Here is a 22,910-nt window from a genome sequence, read left to right as displayed (position 1 = left end):
CAAAAAATATTGATCTAAATTGTTTAAAGAGTAATAATAGTTATCAATATGATTTAAGAGATAGCTAACGGTTTACAAATCGATTGGATGAATATATATTTTGTAGAGCTAGAGGGCCCGAGGGCGTATATTGGGCCGTGGGCCTTGTCCGGGGATGTTCAGCAGTCCGAGGACAGTTAGATATTAGTTAAAACATACAAATTAGTAGGGTATGGAAGGATTCTGGCCATAAAGGTTCGGGAAGGTAGTCCGAGGAGAAATGTCTCATCGGCTAAGCAAAGCAGAGGTTAGAAGATTTGATCTGCCATCAAGAGCAACACTCCGGATGATTCTACTGGTAAGGTAAACATCAGGAGGGAATAGAATAAGGGAAAGCTAAGAAATATCTAAGGGAAAGCTGCTACTACCACATTAAATACTCTATAGCTAACTCTCTGGCCGCATTAATGTGGAGATGATATCTGAACAGTGATATACAACCTTACAGCTACCTCCAGAGATTTCAGAAATGTGTTGATGGGACAGGGATCAGAGCAAGCAACTTGACCTATACGTGGAGGATGGAGATGAAGCAAAAGAAGGGAATATAAGGAAGAAAGACACCATTATACGGGGATCCATCGGAGAATCTGTAGAGAAAAACACGGTAGCAATAAAAACTGGACTTGTAATCAAATTCAAGAGAGATATATACAAGAATTATTCTCCTCAAACTTTGCCGAGGAAGATTTTCTTTGAATAAAACCTGTTTATCTTTGCTTTCTTGTCATCTAAACCCATGATAATTGTTGTCTAACTTATTAGAGCTTAATTTACAACTCACTCTCTACAAATTCATTGTGTTAGACTCTTTGGGCCTTAAGCCTTCTATCCTTTAGGCTTAGGATCCAAGCCACGCCCTTACATTTACATATATATATATATATATATATATATATATATATATATATATATATATATAAAATAAAAGTTGGGCTTAGAAGTCGTGGTTGTGCTAAGTGGCTGCATTAAATTGCAAAAAAAAAAATTAATATAATTTTTTTGTACTTATCTTCTTCTCCTATAATTTTTAAGTTTATAAAAATCTTAATTTAATTACAACCCAAACTCTTTATCTAATCCTTTTATTATTATAATTTATAAGTTGATAACAAATTTTAATTTGATTACAATTTAAATTCTTCGTCTAATCCTTTTTTTATTTAAATTACATTACTACGTGTAAAAAAAAAACACGTAAAAAAACAAAAATAGCAACAATCTTCATCTATTCCTTTTTTAAATTTTAAATTATATTACTTTGTGTAAAAAAAAAAAACAACACAATACCCATAAATAAATAAAAAAGAAACGTATTCAACAGCAAAATCTTCCTTTTTACACGTGACTATTTTTTTTAGGTAATTATTGTTCATACCCTATTACCAAAAATGTTTTTGGATAAAGTTAAAAATTTATAAATAAGGTAATAAATATTTGAGTTCAAAGTAAATATCTTCTCTTTCTTCTCGTAAAATTTGTTCTTCTTAAAAAAAAACGTTTTTTTTTTTGTTATAAAAGAAAAGTCTCCTTTTTTCAATAAAAAAAAGTTTTTTTTTTCTTTATATTCATATGACCTTTTTTTAATCCATTTTTTATGGGATTTATGAGATAGCAACAAACAAATTGATTAGAAATCTTAATTCCAATAGGATTTAAATTCTATATCAAATGAAACTCTATCTATATATATATATATATATATATATATATATATATATATATATATCCTTTTGAAGTGAAGTTTATTCTAATATGTGAATGCCTAAATCCCATGATAGGTATGCATTCTTTCTTCATTATTATTTTAAGCTATTTTTCTTTAACTTCAAAAAAATTAATAAAAACTTCTCACGTACGTTTTAACCAAATTCATAATATTAAACTTTTGTACTCATTTATTCTCTTCTATAATAATTGGTTCAGGTTTTAGTGACATACTCGCACTTTCATCTCTCAAAGTGATAAAGAAAACAAACAGGTTCATTCTTTGTTCTTTTTCTAAATTTATATCTTAATTTATAATTTGTCTTATTTCTTAATTTTAAATTATGAATAATTTTGATTATATTCTTTACATTGAACTTAAATTGTTGTTTATAGGTTTTTGGCTATGTTATATTCTTCCGAAAAAAAAGAAATAAAAGAATTTATATAAATTTGGCAACAAAGCTAAATAGATAAGTCTAAGAAATGTTTACTAATAATAGTTTTATTAGTAACTTTTTATTAACATGATTTAAATAAAAAAAAATTGAATAGAGAGAGAATTTATTAACATGATTTAAACTCTACTAAAACTTTTTAAAGGGATTGGTTTAAAAAATTTTCAAAGTAATTTTCTAATTATTAACTACTATGCGCTAACTTTTAACTACCAAAACTTACAATTGAAATTCTAATTTTTATGAAATACCACTTTCAAAGATTAATAACTTAGCTATTATAAATTAGCGTTGACTTTTTTTTTTTAATTTATAAAAGAAGGGTTTTCTCCCTCCTTGTAAAACAAATGGATTATAACAAAAATGAGTTAGACAAAGGTAAGACTACACCGCCTCTTTTCTACAATAAATGTTAAATTCAAATCATTTTTCATTCATATACACATGCTACACGAATGAATTAGATCAAGAATTAGCTAGACAGGGGTAAGACTACACCACCTTTTTTCTACAATAAATATTAAATTCAAATCATTTTTCATGCATGTACACGCACATGTAGCGTGCAACGCACAAGTCTTAAACTTTAAATTTAAACTTAAATTTGGTAGGATGAAACTCACTCAAGTTTCAGTGCCTTCTTCCATACTTTCAACAATAAAAATTAAATTCTCATGTGTGTCTCTTTCTACTTCAAATTTTTAAATGTTATATAATTTAAATTGTTCTTAATTATTGAATTGAGGTTTCACTTAAACATGATCTCAATTATTATTTTGGATAGTTTTTAACTATTAAATTCAAGAATTTTTCATTTAAATATATGTGATTAATTGAGCCCTAAAGTTCGATGTATTATTAAAAATCATTTTATATATATATATATATATATATATATATATATATATATATATTTAGGTACCTCAACCATTTTCCATTCAATTATATATATACATATATATATATATATGCATTTTATGATACCTTAGTTTCACATAACATGCATTCATTATGTAATTTAAAAGTAAAATATTCATTTATTTTATTATTTATTTTAAGTAAATTAATAAAAAAATTATTTTCATATAAATTTTGATTACGCCTTGTATCGCACGAGCATAATACTAGTATATATATAATATACATATGTGTTAATGTGATTCATAGGTTATTATTTGAATTTAATTTTTTATGATATATTTAGTTTAGCCTCCCATAGAAAAAATTGATGACCTCGCCAGTATTCACACAACCCTCTTTCTTATTACTTATCAAAAATAAAAAAATAACCCCTCTTTCCTATGTTTATGTAGAGTACGTATTTTGTTGGTTGTTGAGCGAGCAAATGTTTACCATTAAAAATTCTTGAGAAGTAACATTTTTTGCCCCTGAGCATGTGAATATTGAAACACCAATTTTATTCCTGCCTTAAATTCTCAATATATTGCTCTATTTATGTCTAGTGTTATCTATTTTGTTCACTGTCGGTCTCAAGCTCAAGAAAAAGAGAAGAATTATTGTAGGCTGGCAATCATCATAAAATATAATAAACTCTATTATGAATAGATTCACCATGAATACTTATTCTGGCGTCCCTTGATCAATTCTAATTAATTTACTGAGGATTCATAATGGATTTCAAAATTTTGAGATTACTACATTTTTATTGTTATTGTTTGGATTCTCAATATATATTTTTTGAGAAATGAGATGCCTACGCCAAGGAATTCCTTGCTGGTTCTTAAAGGATTGGACAATGGAACAATCTCGCATAGCATGAGTTTGAAGTCTCCCATCACTCCACACAAAAGGAACAAAGAGATAGGAATAGTACCATAACCTGTGCTGAATAACAAGTATTGGCCTAACTTTAGGTGGTATCTAGGGAAGTACATATTAGGTTGCCGTCATAAGTCAACAGTCAATACTAAAATAAAAATGAAATACCTCTTAAGGAAAATGAAAAAGACCCACATGATAATTGTTGGAAAAGAGTTTGACGATAGTCTAAAAGGATCCACAACTTGAGTGTCGGGGAGGACTTTTGTTTGTGAATTGCGTCATAAAAATTGAGAACTCTTTCCACTTTTTTTTTTACTTTACAAATTAAAGAGCAAAATAACAATTTTTTTTTTTAAAGAGAGAGGAGAGGACAACAAACTAAAGCCAATAAAATACTCATATTGTATAAAAATCTTATAGGTAATGAATATGTATATAGGCTTATATCTCCGTAAGACACTATATGCATAACAAAAATCCAAAAGTCGGTAAGATTCAATCCGCCATACTAACAATGATAGTATGAAATTTTGAAATATTTTTCATAGATAAATATAGTGAAAGGCTGTAATATTATTTTCTTATATAAAAATAAATAGATAAAGACATTGACTCATTCAACCAAAAAGCAATCAAACGAAAATAGAGACTTTTTACATTTTTGAACATCAAGACCAATTGAACAAGCAAACCAAATCAAACACCAAACCATAATTTAAGACAAAAATATAAACTTATATAAAATTAAAATTAAAAAAAAAAAAAGAGATAAAAATATAAAGAGTGTGAGAAACAGGGCATTTGTTGCCCTGCCTTTGCTTGCATTTCAGACAGAGAAAAACAGAGAGGAAACAAAGCAAAACAGGCCAAAAAAACAGAGAGAAAGAAAACAGAGCAAAACAGGGCCAAAAATGGTTTTCAACAGTTTGATGGTGCTGTCAGTGGCTCACCTGTCGGCAGACGCATGGCAATGCATAGCTTGCAACCCAGAGAGGCTGAGCAGCCATCAGCTATTGGATCTAATCTGCTGCTTCCCTTTGCAGCAACTGGGTCGCCTTGCTCTCTGCCTCTGGACCTTCCTCTGTCTCCCTCCTCCTGATTCCTTCTACTCCTACGCCTATTACTCTTCCTCTTCATCTTCTGATGATGATGACGATGATGATGACTCTTCCTCCACCCTAAATTACAACAACGGACTCTATTATCATTCCCATTCAGATTGATACTCTCTCTCATTGGGATTCATGCACAGTAACTCTCTCTCTCTCTCTCTCTCCCCTGTTCTTTCTTTCTTTTTTTCTTTCAATTTGTTAGCTTTTTTTCTTGTCTTTGTAATGTGGGGTTTGTGCTAATTTGCTGGCTGATTGATCTTTTGGTTGACCTTTTTTAGCTGAATCATGGTCATGGGGATATATGAATTGGGCTGTTTGCAAGTTCATTTTTTTTAGCTAAATTATGGGGATATACGAATTGGGTTGTTTGCAAATTCGGTTTTTTAGCTGAATTATGGGGATATTCGAATTGGGTTGTTTGCAAAATCCTTTCTTTTTCAAGTTTGTAATTTTGGGTTTATGAAGGCTTGTTGATGATCAGAGGGTGGAACTTTGTTTTGGTTGATGTTTTGAGTACTTTGTTTGAATTGATGAATTGGGTTGTCTGGAATAGTTAGTGCTGCCCTTCGAAAGTTTGAGATAACGAAGTGTTCCTTTAACTAAGAAAGATGAAATTGAAAGGATCGTGCTGGTTGGGAAGCCACACCTTTTGGCAAATTTCAGCTACCACTTATTGTGGTTCATATTTGCTGCCACTTATTATTAGTTAATACCTAGGTCAACTCTGGAGTAGCTACTATATAGGTTCGAACTTAGGAATTGTAGAGATTATTGGTAGAAAAGCAATGAGTCTGACATAAAAGCAAGCATGTAAATTGCAACATAAGCAAAATCACAATCCAATAGGATGAGTTAGTGGCAAAGATTGTTCAAAGAGAACCACAATGGTGATGTGAGATGATAGTTCATGGTCTTGACGGCAAAGAAAGTCAAGAGAATATTCACTAAATTTGATTAGTGATAAATATTTTTAAGAATCCATTGCCAATAGCTCTAAACTTATTCTTAGGATTAATTGTTGAGATTGTTCATGGAGTTAAAACAGTTGGGTTTCATGGGGATACGCTTATGGGTGTTAGGTCAGTTACTGGCATGTTCAGTTGAACTTATGATATTTTACGGATAGAGTAAGGGGTTGGGTTTGCCTTATAAATCAAATTTTGCTAGCCTAGAAATCTTTTATTGGTAAGAACTAAGATGAGGATGATGCAATGGACAGTTGAAGGTTTAACAGTAGAGAATTGCCATTCCTAAGCAATGGAGGTAGAGCCATTGCAGTGTTTGGGATGTGTGGATCAAGATTTCCACACTAAGTTATTTTCTTCTCTAGCTGATGATTAGCTTCTCAGGTTTTCCAGTTTTAAACCTTACAGTTGTATGCTTAAGTTTTATAATATGCATACACTGGACTGCTTCCTCAGAGTTCCCTCCAGGGTTGCTGCTGCTTCTAGAAGTGTTGGCTTCTTGTTGGGGAGTTGAGTTAGGAAGAGGAGAGGTCATGGGAGGGTCACTTTTATAACTTGCCTAATCATTAAGTAATTTAGATGTTTTGCACGTTGATTTTGAAAAAGTGTATGTGTTGAATCATGATTTGACATCTTCATTGGCTTATGGAGTTTAATAATTTTTGTAGGAACTTGCAGGATGGATAGAGATAGATTCTTTGTTTGGATTCTTGGCCATGTGATAGAATTGTGGGGTTTGACAGAGAAGTGACCAGGGATCGTTGCAAAGCAGGATTAGGCTACTTGGTTACTCAATTTTATGGTCATTGCAGGGTGACAAGGAATTTTTTTGCCAGTATGATAATATAGAGGACCCCACTTATTTTTAAACTCTTTCTCTTTGTATAACAGCAGTTGTGAAGTCTTAGATCTTTGCATCAGAATACTGGATCTCTGGAGGTTTTAATTTTCATAGCAGGGTGATATATGTGACTTAGATAACACTTGTATAGTATGAATAATCTGTGGTCACATATTTTGTTTGAGGTTGTGTCTTTCACTTTGTTTATATTTGATGATGTAATGAGTATTTATTTGTTTATAGAAAAAAGAATGGTAAGATTCTAAATGAAAATTCTACCACTGCTTTTTCTGGATCTCATAGCCTCTTTACATATTAGCCCACGAGTCTGAGCCTGTTTTTTAATTTTCAGTGTTATGCTGTTCTTTCTTTTGCATTTATACTTCCAGTATTTTTTTTTTTTTTTGAATTCTAATGCTATCACATTACTAATAAAAATACATAAATAATATAATCTAGATGAGGATTCTGATAGTTTTGAAGAAGTCTAACATAAAGCATGTAAAATTCACCTTTAGAAGTATCGAAATCAATAATGTAATAGATAAATGAGAGATTAATGAGAATGATGGAATTGTGAGATGAGGACTTAAAACCTTGACTTGCCATGTTTATGAAAAATAGAGTGAACAAAACCTTTTATAAAGTAAGGGAGAGCTAATTTTCATTGTTTAGGACGTGTGCAATAGAGCAACACAATACAAATGTGTGTTGAAGTCTACAGTAGCAGAGCAGAATATTAAACAATACTGTTACTGGAAATAGGGTTTTGATGAGGAATAGGATATATGTTTATGTATAGTTGCTGACATGAAATGTATGGTGGCTTAGTAAAACTTTAAAAAAAAATGGTGAATTCTTTTCTTTCTCCATTAGAAGCTAGAGATATGTATCTAATTAAAAAGAAGTTGCAGATATGTGGGTCTTATTTTCTCTTTGGCTTGAAGTTGCCAAAGGCCTTGTAGCTAAATTGGCACCTCCTCATGTACAAAGTGCTTTGAGGTCTAGGGGGGAAAGGTTCGAGCTATGGGGTTAGCAGCATGTTGTAATTATTTCTCAAAAAAAAGATTTAGTGGTTCCAAGAGAAAAGGAAAATGAACAAGACTTAAGATATCCAATTTTCTTGCCAAGGAAATACCATCGAGCTTATACAAAATTAAGAATTTGTAACAACTCATTTTGGGTTTTTTGGTATTTGACATACCTGACAGGATTCCTGAGAAATATCAGCAAGACCCTTCTGCTTTTAAAGAGTTTGCTTCTTGTTGAGAAATGTGGGTAGGATACAGCTGGAGGAAGATAGTTGCTCTTCTAATTTGTGTTTCTGCTTAGAAGTTAGATCTCTTTTTTTTCCTCTGTACAGGGAAATAGTTCAACTATGCATGATGATCTGATTTCTTAAGGCATTATCTGGTTGAGTACCATAATGTTTGTAGGAACTTGAAGGATAGGAGGTTGATCTCATAACCTCTTGGCCATGTTTAATAGTTGTAGAGTTTAACTTCCAGGGAACTGGCTGAGAAAATTGCAAGGCTAGTCTTGGTTTTCTTTTTTCTTTTTTTGATAAATAAAAATTTTATGATGAGAAAGAACTACCTTGTGTATATCAGATCTATACGTAAGGTAGCCTAAAATAATACAATGTATATAGGGTTGGTCTTTGTTTTCTTGCCTAGTAACTGCTATGTATACTTTCTTGGTATTGACAAAAGTCCTTTTACTCTAAGATTATTTTAAAAACCTTTCATCTTGCATTCTTTGTACAACAATAGCTTTAGAGAGTCTTAGATCTTAGATCCTTACAAGTGATTATTTGATGTTATTTAGGAATTACAATTTTCCTGCTTGGGTTGATGTTTATGAATCACGTCATATTTGCAAAAATTTAATCAGCCTCTTCATCATCATCACTAATATACAATGGACATTAGAAATAGCAAGAAAAGCGAGTTCCTCCTAGGATTTCATTTTAGGTCAGGGTATAAGGAACTAACTGTGGTTATTTGGTTCACAATTTTGACACAGTAAAGGTAAAGAAAGAGAGAAATATTAACTAGACATATGTATAATAACAGTGATGAGGAACATAACTGGCAGCCTCCTTTAAAGGCTTATAATAGTTTGGAATGTTGCAGATGGTGGAGAGTTCTCTTGGGACCTTGCTTAGTCATTTTAAAGCTGAATAGTGTCTTCTTCTTTTTCTTTTTGTTTATTTGCTGCTGGATCAGTTTTACTAAGGTAAGGGCACTTTGGTAATTTCAAGATTTCCAGAATGGGCTGTCCTTGGATTTATCAAAGGAGGAGAGTGTATGGTGTGTCCAGTATATACAACCATCCCTTCACATAGGGATGGGTCCCATGCTTGTGGAATCCGTCCTTATGTGAGAGGGTGGTTATATATGCCGGATACATAATATTCTTTTTTTGGGCCAAAGGCCCATGAATCTTATTTTATGTTTCAAGTCCTTTTCATTCTCAAAAAAAAAAAAAAAAGTCATTTTCCTTTTTGATTTGGAAGCTTTGAAGTACTTTTTCTTTGTTATTAGCTATAGCCTATATAAAGGTTTATTGTAGTCAATTACACTCATTGTGAGATTGATTCTAATAAAATTCCAGCAACTTATTTTAAGCTTTGAGGGTATGATTGTCTTCTCCTACTTATTTAGGAAAACCTGGGTGTAATTGCTTAGTGTTTACCTTTTTTATTTTTTGTTCTATTCACTGCTTAAACACCAAACAGCCATCTACATATTCAAGATTCAATCTTTTCTTTACCTGAACGCTTAAACATCAATCCTTATCCATAAACCCTTCAAGATCTCATCAAGAAATCTTTAGTGCTAAATCCCTAATGATCCTACATAACAGAGGCATAGACCATCTTTTGTAAATGTGGCTCAAACTTTTAACAGAATGATATAAAAACAAAACTGAGTGACTTCAATAGTAGTGGAATACAAACACGAAAAATGATGGTCAATTGGATAAGCCAATCGCCATCTATTCATGATGTGGAATGAATGCCAATGGAAATGCAAATGAATCATTAGTATATATTTATTAGCAATGAAGAATTTTTTCTTATTAATATAATACTGATAATGTGTTATGGCTTTGATAATAGGTTGTGGTTTATGGACATCACATTAGATCCAAATACCATGAGCAACCATATTTAAATCTTCAGTATGTCCAAGTCGGTTTCATAAAGAATGGGTTTTAATCTCTTAAAGTTTCACTTGTATTGATGCCTATGAGATTATTACACTCACCCCAACCTATTATCAAAGCCATTGGTTCTGTTCACATACATGTGTGAGATTTGATTATATGAACTTTTGTTACCTTAGTTCCTTTTTCAAATTTAGTTATCTATTTTTAATTTTCTGTGATTTTTAAGTAAATAGTTAAGAGTTTATTTTGCTCTTGAGAATCTCTGTTTAATGATTTTAAAGAGCTCAGTATGATTGCTAAAATACAAAAAGCTGTACATTACCACTCCATTTAACAAAGCACAATCTTCACATCCTTATATGAGCATTGCTTCATGATAGTTAAAGCACAACCTCTATTCAACAATTTAGCTGTCTGACATGAGCTTTTACAACCTTTCGTTCAATGGTGTGATCCTCTGTGTTGCTTCCTTTGACCTTCTTAAATTGCTGTATTGCTGAGCCTGCAGTTAATATGTGATCTCTGGCAACTATTGCCTGTATGTTAGTTCAATTCCTTTCCTCAAGAAAGTAAGCAACAATTATTGAAGGTAGATTGGTAGGATGGAAGGATGTATAATTCAGGTAGGAATTGGCTTTTGCTATGGTGGTAGGGAATATTTGCTTGTACTATGGCAGTAGCGAATATCGGCTTGTGCTATGTTGTTAGAGAATATCAACTTGTTTTGTGGTGGTAGAGAATAGAACATTTACAGATGCCTGACTGGAAGGATGCTGCTAAGCAAGTAAAGATTCTTTTAGTATTTTTATAGCTAATGAGATGCTTTGATGATTAAGAATTGAAAGAATTAATTCATAGCGCAACCCAATGCTGTGAATTGTGATTGAGAAAATTGAAAAAAGGTTCATATCATGATTTTTTTACTTTGATTCATCCCATCATTTTGTTTGACTATATCAAGGTTAGATTGGAAAATATGCTCTTCAGACCTATCTCAAAGCTTTGATTGATACAAAGAAAATGGCTCAGGGGTCAGGGTTGAGAACTTTCCCCCTGTACTGACAGAATCACTAAGACTCCTCAACTTGTGATATCTTTAGCATCCTCAGTTGTTTTAGCTTCACTCAGGTCTTTAATAACCTGCTGGCCATGTTCTAAAGCTATTACATCTTCTCTAAAATGATGCACTCTCATGTTGGTGATGATTTGGCCATTCTTTACTATTTCAATGTTAATGGTAGCTACACTATTGTGAAATTCTAATATCTTACAGGTACGATTTGGATTTTATTATAATAATTTCATCAAAACAAGTAAAAGGTAATCATCATCAGCAAGCGTTTAGTTCCCAAGTAACATGCGGTCCATACTGTCTTCCTTAAAAAATGGCACGATTAAGGAACCAAGATTTATAAATGTTTATTCAATTAACTTACCCATGGCCATGGCCATGACATGACTTTTGTTTATTCTTCTTTACCATTTTTTTTCAAAGAGCTGTGGAGTGATTTGTCGTTGTAAGTCTTTTGGTGCTTAATAAACTTTGCATTTTAATTCTAAATTTATCCGTAATATTTTTACTAATCATGGTTAAACTTTGGTAAAAGGAGAGTGGTATTTTTTTCAAATCTCAAGGGATGAGAGTGTTTTTTCCTTTCAGGTTTGAGATTGAGTATCATTTACTTTCTTCTTTTTTTATTAAATATCCCCTTAGAAACATCTCACCATGACATCATTGTCATTGTTAATTGTAAACCAATTTGTGACCCATGAAAAAGAAAAAAAATGTGTTCTTTTGGTAGACTCCTATACAAATTTTCTACAATTCATATAGAGAGAAAAACAAAAATAATTGAAAGTGCTTCAAGCAATCTTAAATTAGCCAAATTTTAAGCATGCCTCTATTTTGATATTGGCCTTGAAAATTAGAGCATCATATCCATGGGTTGGTCTTGTAACCAGTGGCCAGTTCCACTAGACACGTTGGAATACGGACATAAATTCAGTTTTAGACACATGTTCACATCACAACATGTTCGATGAAACTAATAATAATAAAAAGATGGATCACATGAGTAACACTAGTAAAACAAACATGTCTATAAGTCTAAAAGACTAAAGTAAACACCAACTTACCAATCTAATTTTGGCAAAATACAAATACTATAGTGAGAATCAGCAAAGAAAGCAACATACAGAAACCAAAAAAAAAAAAAGAGAAACGAGAGAAAAAATTTGTTATGCTCATCATAGGTGGGAAAGCTAAATATAAGAACGTGCCATAGTGTTTATAAAACTTTCAACATATAAACCTACTTTTTCTATTTTACATGCTCATTTTTCAAAATATTTCACATCAAATTATCTATTTTACACTACATTTTATTAAAACATCATATTTTCTTGATTTTTTTAATTATTTATCTTTCTTTATACACAGCAACCATTATCTATTCTTTTCTTTTATCCTCAAAATATATATATATATATATATATATATATTTATATATATATTATACTAAATGCAAAATAAATAGTGTCTTTGTAAATTTACACGATACTGTAATAAACTTGAAAATTTACATAATTATACACCGATTGATATGTGGTCATTTTAAAACAAAACTATGTAAATTCTACACATTTTTTATTTTTCTATTATAAAAATGTAATATAGAAAACTAAGCCCAATTCCTAACTTGAATAGAAGTAAATTTTTTGGGGCTGAACCCAAAAATAAGACTTATTTGGGCTTGAACCCAAACCTTATATATGTAAAAGGCTTCGAGTGACTAGGCTAGGTTACTTATTCGGTAATTCTAACGCTGTAATTCCAACAAATATAAAAGGCTTCTAAACCTTTGATCAAAACTTAAAATAAAATTAAATAATTAAATAAAAAAAAAATTACCGCAGTAGCTAAGATTGGAAAAGAGAGCCGGTGACATACTGACAAATAAAGGTGAGTTTATTTATTTATATAATAGGCTAAAATGTAAAACCAACTCTCTAAATTTCTTCAGATTTCATTTCAGTCATCTAATTTTACTTTTGTTCATTTCAGTCCTCTAAGTTTCAGATTTATTCAATTAAGGCTTTTCCGTTAACTTTTATTAAAAATTTTTGAAAAAAAAAAATCTGGAACATATTTTTCAATCATAAATTGAATTTTTTTTAATTAAAAATATTTGAAGAAAAATTTATAAAATTGAAAAATTAACCACAATATATAACAAAAGTTGATGGAAAAGGCTTAATTGAATAAACTTGAAAGTTAAAAGACTGAAACAAACAAAAGCAAAGTTAGAGAACTGAAATGAAATCTAAAGAAATTTAGAATGTCAGTTTTGCATTTTACCCTATATATTAAAAGAAAATTGTTTTTTTAAGTTTGTAATGAATTTATTGATTTAGGGTTGTTATTATTTTCACGTGTTTGCTAAGTTAGGGTTTGATCTGTGACTTGGAGGGGGTGATATGCATGGTTGTCAAAATCGCGATTCGGATCGTAAAATCGCACGATTTTACGATCCTACCTCACCAAAAAGTTTAAAATCGTAACAGGATCGCAAAAATATTAGGATCGTGTAGGATCGTATAGGATCGTATGGGATCCTACCGATCCTACCAATCCTATCATTTGACTTGAATTTTTTTTTTTTTTAAGTGGGATTCATTTGGGTAAACCTAAACCCACAAGTCCAACAGGTTTTAGAAGCCCAATAATGAATTGAAGTCCCAAATTTACCCCTATGTCAACATAAAATTTTAAAAAAAATCTATGGTATAAATTTAACGTTTTCAAAAACAAAACCTAAACTATTTAGAAACACAAAGCTCCAGCATGCACCTCTGTCCCGCGCCTCCTCAACCCTCTATCAAAAACCCAACACCTCTCAGCCCTGTTAATGGTGAGCCATCACTGCCTTGGAGCTTTCTTAACTTAAGTTTAACGTTTTTTTTTTTTTTTTTTTAAAAACCCAGTAAAAAATCCAGCACCTCTCAGCCCTCTCAATGATGTTGTCGTGAGACATCGCTGCCTTTAAGCTTTCTGGTAATTTGTTTTGGTAGTTAGTACTTAGTAGTTTATCATTTATTTGTACTTTGATAGTTTGATTCCATATTGTTGTGTTGTGTATATGATTTTGACAAAGCTTTTAAGGTTTTTATTTTTCTATTTTGTTAACTAAATTAAGTAAAATTTGAAAAATTATGAAACATGATCTTCAGTATTTGAATCTTTGAGAAATATTAGTAAACACAATTAGTAGTTTAGAATTGCACACAACCTGTTTGATGAATTCTTCGTGTGATTTTTTGAGCACGCTCTGTATCTTGGTGTCTTTTTTTTTTAGCATGCTCTGTATCTTGGTGTCTTTTTTTTTTGGCAGCTCTAGTACAAATATACAATGTCTACTTTGGCTAGAAAGAAAATTAAGTGAATTTTCCATTTGTGCAGATAATATTTTGGTACTTAGTTCTAATTAAATATGTACTGAACTTTTTAGATACATTATGTCAAAAGTTAAATATATTTTGCATCATTAGAATGACATAAGAACGATGTAGTGCATGCAAATTACATTTTATGATGCAATTTTTTTTTTAATGGATGAATTCATATTTTAAGTGATTATATAACATACAAAGTCACTATCAATAGGTTTTTTGCTTAAAATCTGAAAATAGGTAGGATCTTACGATCCACGATTCGATCCTACGATCTTCGATCCTACCTACCTTCTACGATCCTACGTAGGATCCCGATTTTGACAACCTTGGTGATATGAATATGATGGTTTGATTTTGAATAAAACCACGTTTGAAACTTTGTGAATACTTGCTTTCTCCTTTAATATAGGGTTGTTATGTTAGGGGAACACTCTTAACACTTATGTTTATATTCTTGTTTTTTTACTTTGTATTTCTGTCACATACTTGATTTTTAGATAATGTTAGCAGTTATATAACATAAGATTGTTTACTTTTCGAAGTTGTTTAATTTAGACCCAAAAAAAAATGCATATAGAAGATGTTTAATCGGAAGGAGATTACCTTTCAATATACTAGGATGAGGTTTTTTTTTGGTTTAGTGTTATAATTTTTCACTTATTCTAATTTGAAATTTACATTTTTTTTCCACAAAAATTGTGCATTTAAGACTACTAATATAGCTATTCCCGTTTACACCAAAAACTTATTAGAGTCTTGGTTTGATGATAAAGAGCATCACTAGGAGTAGATGCCATAGGTTGAAATTCTTTTTTTTTTTTAAAAAGACTACTAATATAGCTAGAAAGGTCTTAAGGTTAGCAACAAAAAATGAATATCGAAATAACATTGATATCATATGTTTATGCGTAGATTTGTTCATTTTTTTACTAACCTTATGACACTTCTAGCTATATTAGTAGTCTTAAATGCACAATTTCTGTGAAAAAAAAAAATGTAAATCTCAAATTAGAATGAGTGAAAAACTATAAACTAAACCAAAAAAAAAAAAAAACCTCATCAATGGTCAGCAATTGGGACAGCCACAGAACCTAATGCTATCATGCAACAATCACAAGATTCACCTGTAGAATCTTTGGCTCCAAAATCAGAACATGGAGAGAGAAAAGGTGCGACTTCTTTAGTTTGAGCCTACGCAATTTCATCCCTTTCTTGATAGATTTAATTATTTTTTATTTAATCTGTTTTCCGCAGCAGAGGACGTTGCTAGGCATTATCTCAGGATTAATCTAGAGGACCCTCGTTATGATTTGCTTTTTGAAGAACTTTAAAATAATAAGCTTGATCTAAAAAGAGTTGCTTATGACCTTGATGAATCAAAAAACCAAAGATCAGTCCAAGAAATTGTCCTTATACACTTTCTATACTTCGTTTTATATATTATGAGGTGATCAGTACACTGCTTTCCTGATTCTTTCTATCTCTCTCCATCTATTGTTTGTTCACAATATTATGTCTTGCTATTCTTGGTCATGATATTGATTTATCACTTGTAGCAAAATTCAAGGCATTTTTTTGTGTTGTTTTTTGTTTATTATGTTTTTTAAGATTATTGTTGAATTTATCCAGGTCATGAAATTGATTTTTCCTACATTGGACTTTCTTGTCTCGCTGATTGACTTGAGGCATTGATCTATTTTTGTGTTTTATTATAGTCCTCGAATACACTTGGATGATTAATATGTTGAGAATCATAGGTCATGTAGTTGATTCCATTGACATGAGTCTGTTTGAGACTGTATTGTTTTACAAGTATTTGTGAATGTATTGTTGAGGAAAACAAAACAATCCTTTTTTTTTAGCAAGCCAAATTGATCTTGAATGTTTTGAACCATGTACTATATGATGCCTTTCTTATAATTTGGAAAGTGAGTTGCACAATTTTTAAATGGAACTTTTCCTCTCTTTATTTCTTCTGAAAGAATTGTTGTAATTTCCTGTCCTAGAAGGTAAAGTATAGCTGTGTGTGGAATTCATTTGCTTGCATAAGTTTTTTTAAGATTCAACTCCCATTATGATAAAATCTGACTTCTTTTTCTTTTATATATTTTTTTTCTTTTTGCCACAGGATAACAGCTACAACATTAAGTGGATTATAATAATCTGTGGTATAACTATTAAGATTTGAGGTTTTCTTTACTTTCATGTTTTATGATTTTAGGTCCAACTTCTTCACTTGCTTTCAAATTGAGCGTTCGGAGGGTGTACGGTTCCTTCTTAGGGTGGTTAACCCTCTTTTTTATTGATTTCATCAGCCTTCATTAACAAGCACCCTTCCCTAATATTCTCTCCCAACCGTTTTGAACTTTTAAGTTTTGATTCTTGTAGGTTTGAATAGTTTAAACAGAATCTAATACCCGATCTTTCATGACTAACACAATATCCTCTTTCTTTTTCCCCTGAAAGCTTGGTGTTTTACAACCCAAACTCCCCAACTTTTCTAAGTTTTGCATTTGATTCTTTTGGTTCTATAAAATTTGATATAGAATATAAAATTTTCTCTATTTCTAGGGTTCTTTTGTAGGGTTTGGGTTATGAGGTGTATTTAACCTAACCTGACTTTGATAAATATAAAGATGTATAATATATGCATTCTCTTGATATTTTGATTATTTCCATTAAAATGATATACTCTTCTTGACTTTGATGTGAGTTGAATTGGATTAATTACAGATATATTGAGAAGTCATGATCCTCATAGGTTGAAAATATGTATTGTAAAAGGTGAAGGTGAAAATAAAGATGATGATGATGAAGAAGATGAAGATGAAAAAGAAGATGAAGATGAAGATGAAAAAGAAGATGAAGACGAATATGAGTATGAAGATGAAGGTGTATCATCTTTAGGCGATATTGAATATGACAATGTAGATATGTTTGGGGATGAAAACTAGGGGTGTCCAAGTGGCCCACCAACCCGCTCAACGCGGCCAACCCGCCCGAGTCTGACCCGCCGCCACCCGATCCGACAATTCCGGCTGTTGAACATGGGTTTCAAACTCTCTAACCAGACCCAGCGGGTCGGTTGTCGGTTTTCCATTTCAAAACTTGTGAAACCCGACCTGAACTGATACCTTTAACCTTTCCGGCAAATTATTAAGCGTTCCAAACCAAATCCAGAGAGATCTCATGAGATCCATCTAGATCTAGTCCAAATCCAACGAGATCTCGCCATTATCCGACAAAATCTAGGCCAAATCTTGACGGATTCGTCTAGATTTCGGTCCGATCTCGACGGATCCGGCCAGATTTCAACAAATCTGGCCGGATCTACCCGTATCCTACCAAATATTGGCCCCAATGAGAAAACCTGAGACCGACCCGATACAACCAGAAACCAATGTGACATAAACCAAAAAATCCGACCAGATCATTAGGGTCGGTTTCGGGTCATATTTTCATCCACTCGAAATTGATACCTTTAACCTTTCCAACAAATTATTAAGCATTCCGGACCAAATCTGGCAAGATCTCATCGAGATCCGTCGAGATCTGGTCCAAATCCAACAAGATCTCGACGGGTTCGGCTAGATTTCGGTCCGATCTTGATGGATTTGGCCAAATCTCAACAAATTCAATCAGATTTCAACCAGATCTCTGCGAATCTGGCCAAATATCAAACCCAGTGATAAAACCTGAGACTGAGCCGATACAATCAAAAACTGATGTGACCCGAACAGAAAAATCCAACCAGATCATCCGGGTCGATTTCGGGTCATATCTTCATCCACCTGAATCATTCGGGTTGAGTTCGGATTGGGCACAAACCCGACCCGGTCAACCTATGAACAGCCCTAATGAAAATGATAGTGTTGTGAAAATTGGGTGAAATAATCTGACTTTATCACAAGGTTTAAATAAGAGAGAAGAAAATATGACACAAGAAATTTACGTGGTTCGGCAATATGCCTACATCCACGGGAGGCGACAGAATAAATTTCACTATAACTGTGGAGATTACAATAACAGCTTGAAGACACTTTCTCACAACCCAAACCCCAAATACACCCTTGGTTCTCTCACAAATAAATAGAGAATACCCTATTGTATTTAGACAAATTACAAGACACTAACACTTCCTTTGCTATCTCTCTGTTTCACGCTTGAAGTATCTCTTGCTCACACCACTAATATTCTCATTTGCTCCACCTCAATTTATAGCCAACCTTCAGCCGAAATACAAATAATTTCAACACATGAGAGTCTTCTATTGTGGAAGCAAGTCAACAATAGTGGCCAAGCAATCCTACATCATTTAATGCATGAGTGTAGTAATTCTTTACGCAAGCTTAAATGGTAAATTGCACATCTTTGACTTTGTTGATCAAGTCAAACTTTCTAACATAGACATGCATTCATTAATGGTCTATAGAGTCAAACAATTCGGCTATGCATGAATACACATAGAGTTGGTGTTGTTCCTTGCCATTTTCTTTGACAATTCATACAAGATAGCATTTAATGCTTACTTGTAATGTTAATCCATGGAAGTTAAATTCAAGCCATTTCAACAGATAGTGAATACGATGATGATAATGAAGAATTCGAACCAGACGAAGTTGACTCTCTATATCTTGCTTAGAGCCTTAGCCTTATAGGTGATAAACATGCTCTTGAAGAATTGAGCTCAGTGTAGCAATTTTGAATTTACTATGGATGCAGTCGGTTGGTTTTATTTATCTAATACTTCTTACTAATTAGAGGATTACGAATTTTATGCGGATAGTTATAACTTTTTCTCCATCTAAATATTTGAGATTGCACAGGATGCAATTTGCAATTTGGTTATTTTTTATTAAAAATATTTTTTTAATTTTTTTTGTTAAAGTTAAATAATTTATTGGTTGACTTCTTTTGTAAAATTGTTTTTTGAGAAATGAGTTCAAGCACTGAAATTCTCTCTAATGAATGAGTTGATCATTAGTGTGGATAAATTACGAATTAGAAAAGACTCCTTCTTTGAAAATTAGTTTGAAGATGATTTAATTCACATGCATCTTATTTTTTTGCTTGATTACAAAAATATAAAAAATTTTGTTAAATAACCGTGTGCACATCTTAATGCTAGTTGCGATTGCTTTGATGTACAAAATACACAAACATACAATTTGATAGGGTTGTAAAAGAGCACAAGTTTAGCTTGAACTGAGCTTGGCTATGTTTGAGCTTAAGTTTGTTTTTGAGTCCAAAAGCTTAAACTGAGCTTGATTTGGCTTGATTCATAAGTTAAGCCAAGTTCAAGCTCAATATCAAGTTTTTTTTTAGCTCTAGATCCAATACAAACACATTATCAAACTCATTTGGTTTAAACATGTGATCCCAACTCCTAATTAATTTAAAAGTTAGTAAGATATGAGTTTATTTTTCAAGCTCATATCATGCTTATTATCAAGCCCATTAACCAACCGAAGCTCAGCTTGGGTTTTTTTTTTTTTTTTTTTTGAGCCATATTGTTCATGAATCATGTGTCTATTCTTAAATAAATTTTGTTGTTCAAGCTTTGCTTGTTTATTATACAAGACTAAAATTAAGGCTCAAGTATCGCTTATTTACAAATGAACAAACATTAACAAGCTTTTTATCAAATCAAGCCTGAGTTGTTTATGAACAACTTAGTTATCGATCCCCTTATCAGCTTGCTCAATCTTCCTACAACATATCATGTATAGTTATCTAGCATAGCTTATGGTCTAAATTAAGGAGGCAATAGGGAAGCACCAAATTTATATTTGAGTTAGACTAATTAATATTCTTCTTTATAGCTAGTATTTTTTTTTTTTTTTTTTGCTGAATTCTTTATAGCTAGTATATAATGGGAGGTATAGTGGAGGATAAATTGTCCTGACCAACATTTCCATCAGGAATAGCATCATAAGAGACCCATCTCTTTGGGAGACTCAGTGGCTAGGCCTCTAACCTCCCAAGAGATGAAGAAACAATTGGTTCAAAATGAGTTATTAAAAGTTTATTGTCATTGAATAAAGAATATACGATTTAATCTCTGCCTACATTAATAATTAACTAATATTTTAATATGATGATAAAGAGTAAATGTCATAAATTAAAAACTATGGTATCTAAAAAAAAAATAGTCATCATCAAAATATAATTCAAATTATGACTAGGGCATTATATGTAGATAATGATGATTGAAATACTCTTTTTTCTAGGTGATTTATTAATTGTTATTTATGTAAGGGAGTGAAAGTGAAAAAAAAAAAAAAAAAAAAAAAACCTTGATTAAATTCTGCTCTAACCTCGCAAATGCATTGCCTGAAAGCTTTGGAATTGAACATAAAATTAGTTTACCAAATGAAGTCAAGTCCATGTATCGTCGTATCGACTTGACTAGCTCAACGTGTCATTTTGTTATGTTCTATTACTTGAACTGAGATCTAAACTAATAAATGAAAAATGCATGCTTGACTTCTTATCATGTGAGCCTCGACTTCATCTCTTGAACCTATTCCATATTTCCACAGGCATTCTTGGGTTATAGTTTTGGCCTTCGTTTATTTGATATTATGAACATGATCTTCAGTCAGGTTGAGCATGGGCTACTTTTTCTCGACTAAGGATTCTGTGGCTCTCTGCAGTCATGGAACCTTCACAGTAGAAATTCTTATCTTTCCTTAGGAATGATTATTCCCTCCATCCTTTAACACTGTTATCTGTAGGGTTTGTCGAGCTTTCTTTCGAGGGTGGGTGGGGATACAGTTTTTCTTTTGTTTCTCTTGTTCTTTTTGTTTATCATCTTTGGTATGGAGTCCTTTCTAAATGATTCGAACAAACTCTCTCTTAACAGATAATGCATGTCAACCTTGATAGGAATAGTAGTAGTACGGATGAGTTTGTTTTAGCCGCAAAGTTCTTAACCAAGCGTGTTTTGAATCATTGAATGTCGAAGCTATTGGCTGAATTTTCAAACCTTTATGGAATACTCGTAGGGATTTCATGATCCGTGATGTAGGAAATCAAGTGATTCTTTTTGAATGAGACGTGTAGTTTTGATAAGCATTTGGTGTTATTTCAGATTTTTGGATAACTCTCATATTCCCTCAATCCCTTTTGATATTAGTTTCCAACAGATCGATGGGGGTTTGACAAAAATTTTCAAGGAAGATATATCCGAAAGGGTTGGAATATTTGGACTCCTCTACTCCTTCCCATCTTAATTCAAATAACGTTATTTTAGCGGATAATTTAGACAGTAGACACTACCACAGGCTGATGAATTAAAAAAGACTTGCTTATCAGTTGATCAGTGAAGACTCATCTATGCAGGGTTGGACTTTGGGTAAGAGATTGGGAAATGAAATTAATGAGGGTTAATCTGAGTTACCTAGCAAGAGGTTGCAGGTTTCAAAGGATGACGAAGTTCTATCTAATGCAATGGTGGAGGTTTCTATGCAACCCCTCCAAGAACCATGAGTTGTGTAAATTTGGTACTGGCTAAAGATCTATCTATTATGTTTTTAGCCAAAACATAGGCGAATGAAGCAAGGCTAAAGGAAATCAAGAGAAATTTATGTTCTAAGTGATGTATTGGAAGAAATTGATTGATTTATCGATTGAAACATATTCCAAAAAATCACATTGACTCTACCATTGGAAAGGACACGTAGGAAGCTTAGAGATTTACAGGGTTTTATGGGGAACCCATCACACATAAGAGGCATTATGAGTCATGGAATTTGCTATGACTACTCAATAACCATATGAATTTGCCATGGTTATGTGACAGTGACTTCAATGAAATTTTGAGAAGTTAAGAGAAGGAATGTGGTAGTTCTTGGAGTCAAGCAGAAATGCAAAATTATAGAGAAGCAATTGATAAATGTGGATTTTTGGATCTTAGTTTACAGGTTCTTAATTTACATGGCAGAAGCATTTTGGGGCAGGACATTCAATATGGGAAAGGCTAGACCATGGCTTTGTTACGAATGATTGGCTTCTCAAGTTTGTCGAGTCTGAGGTTCACCATTTAAGTTGCAATACCTCTAATCATTCTCCTCTGTGGATAGTGCCAAGGCATTGGAACCTATTCGTTTCACTAAACCATTCCACTTTGAAGAAATGTGGCTCTTTGACAGAAGATGTACTGAAACAGTGGAAGCTGTGTGCAGGGAAATTACCATGAAATTCCCAACCTGTGAAAAATAGAAAATAGAAAAAATACACGCCAAAGAAAATAATCACACGCACAAGATAGTATTTACGTGGTTCAGCAATTTGACTACGTCCACGGAATTGCAGGAATTTCACTATTATCAGGAAAAAATACAAAATGCGGTTACAATCTTTTTTCTCTCTCGCAAAA

General features: G+C 32.2%; 1 protein-coding gene across 1 annotated transcript; it reads left to right on the top strand.

Annotated features, from left to right (window-relative positions):
• The first annotated feature begins 4,779 nt into the window (after window positions 1-4,779).
• On the top strand, window positions 4,780-7,199 carry LOC142608124 (uncharacterized). The gene is made up of 2 exons (XM_075779835.1): window positions 4,780-5,237; window positions 6,732-7,199. Exon 1 carries the CDS (start codon window positions 4,898-4,900, stop codon window positions 5,207-5,209), a length of 312 nt encoding a protein of 103 aa, XP_075635950.1. The 5' UTR covers window positions 4,780-4,897; the 3' UTR covers window positions 5,210-5,237; window positions 6,732-7,199.
• The last annotated feature ends 15,711 nt before the right edge of the window (window positions 7,200-22,910 follow it).

Source organism: Castanea sativa, chromosome 8 (genome assembly GCF_040712315.1).
Source record: "Castanea sativa cultivar Marrone di Chiusa Pesio chromosome 8, ASM4071231v1".
In the NCBI taxonomy this organism is placed as follows: Eukaryota; Viridiplantae; Streptophyta; class Magnoliopsida; order Fagales; family Fagaceae; genus Castanea; species Castanea sativa.
Note: the sequence above shows the minus strand (reverse complement) of the source record. Positions and strands in the feature narration are given on the sequence as shown.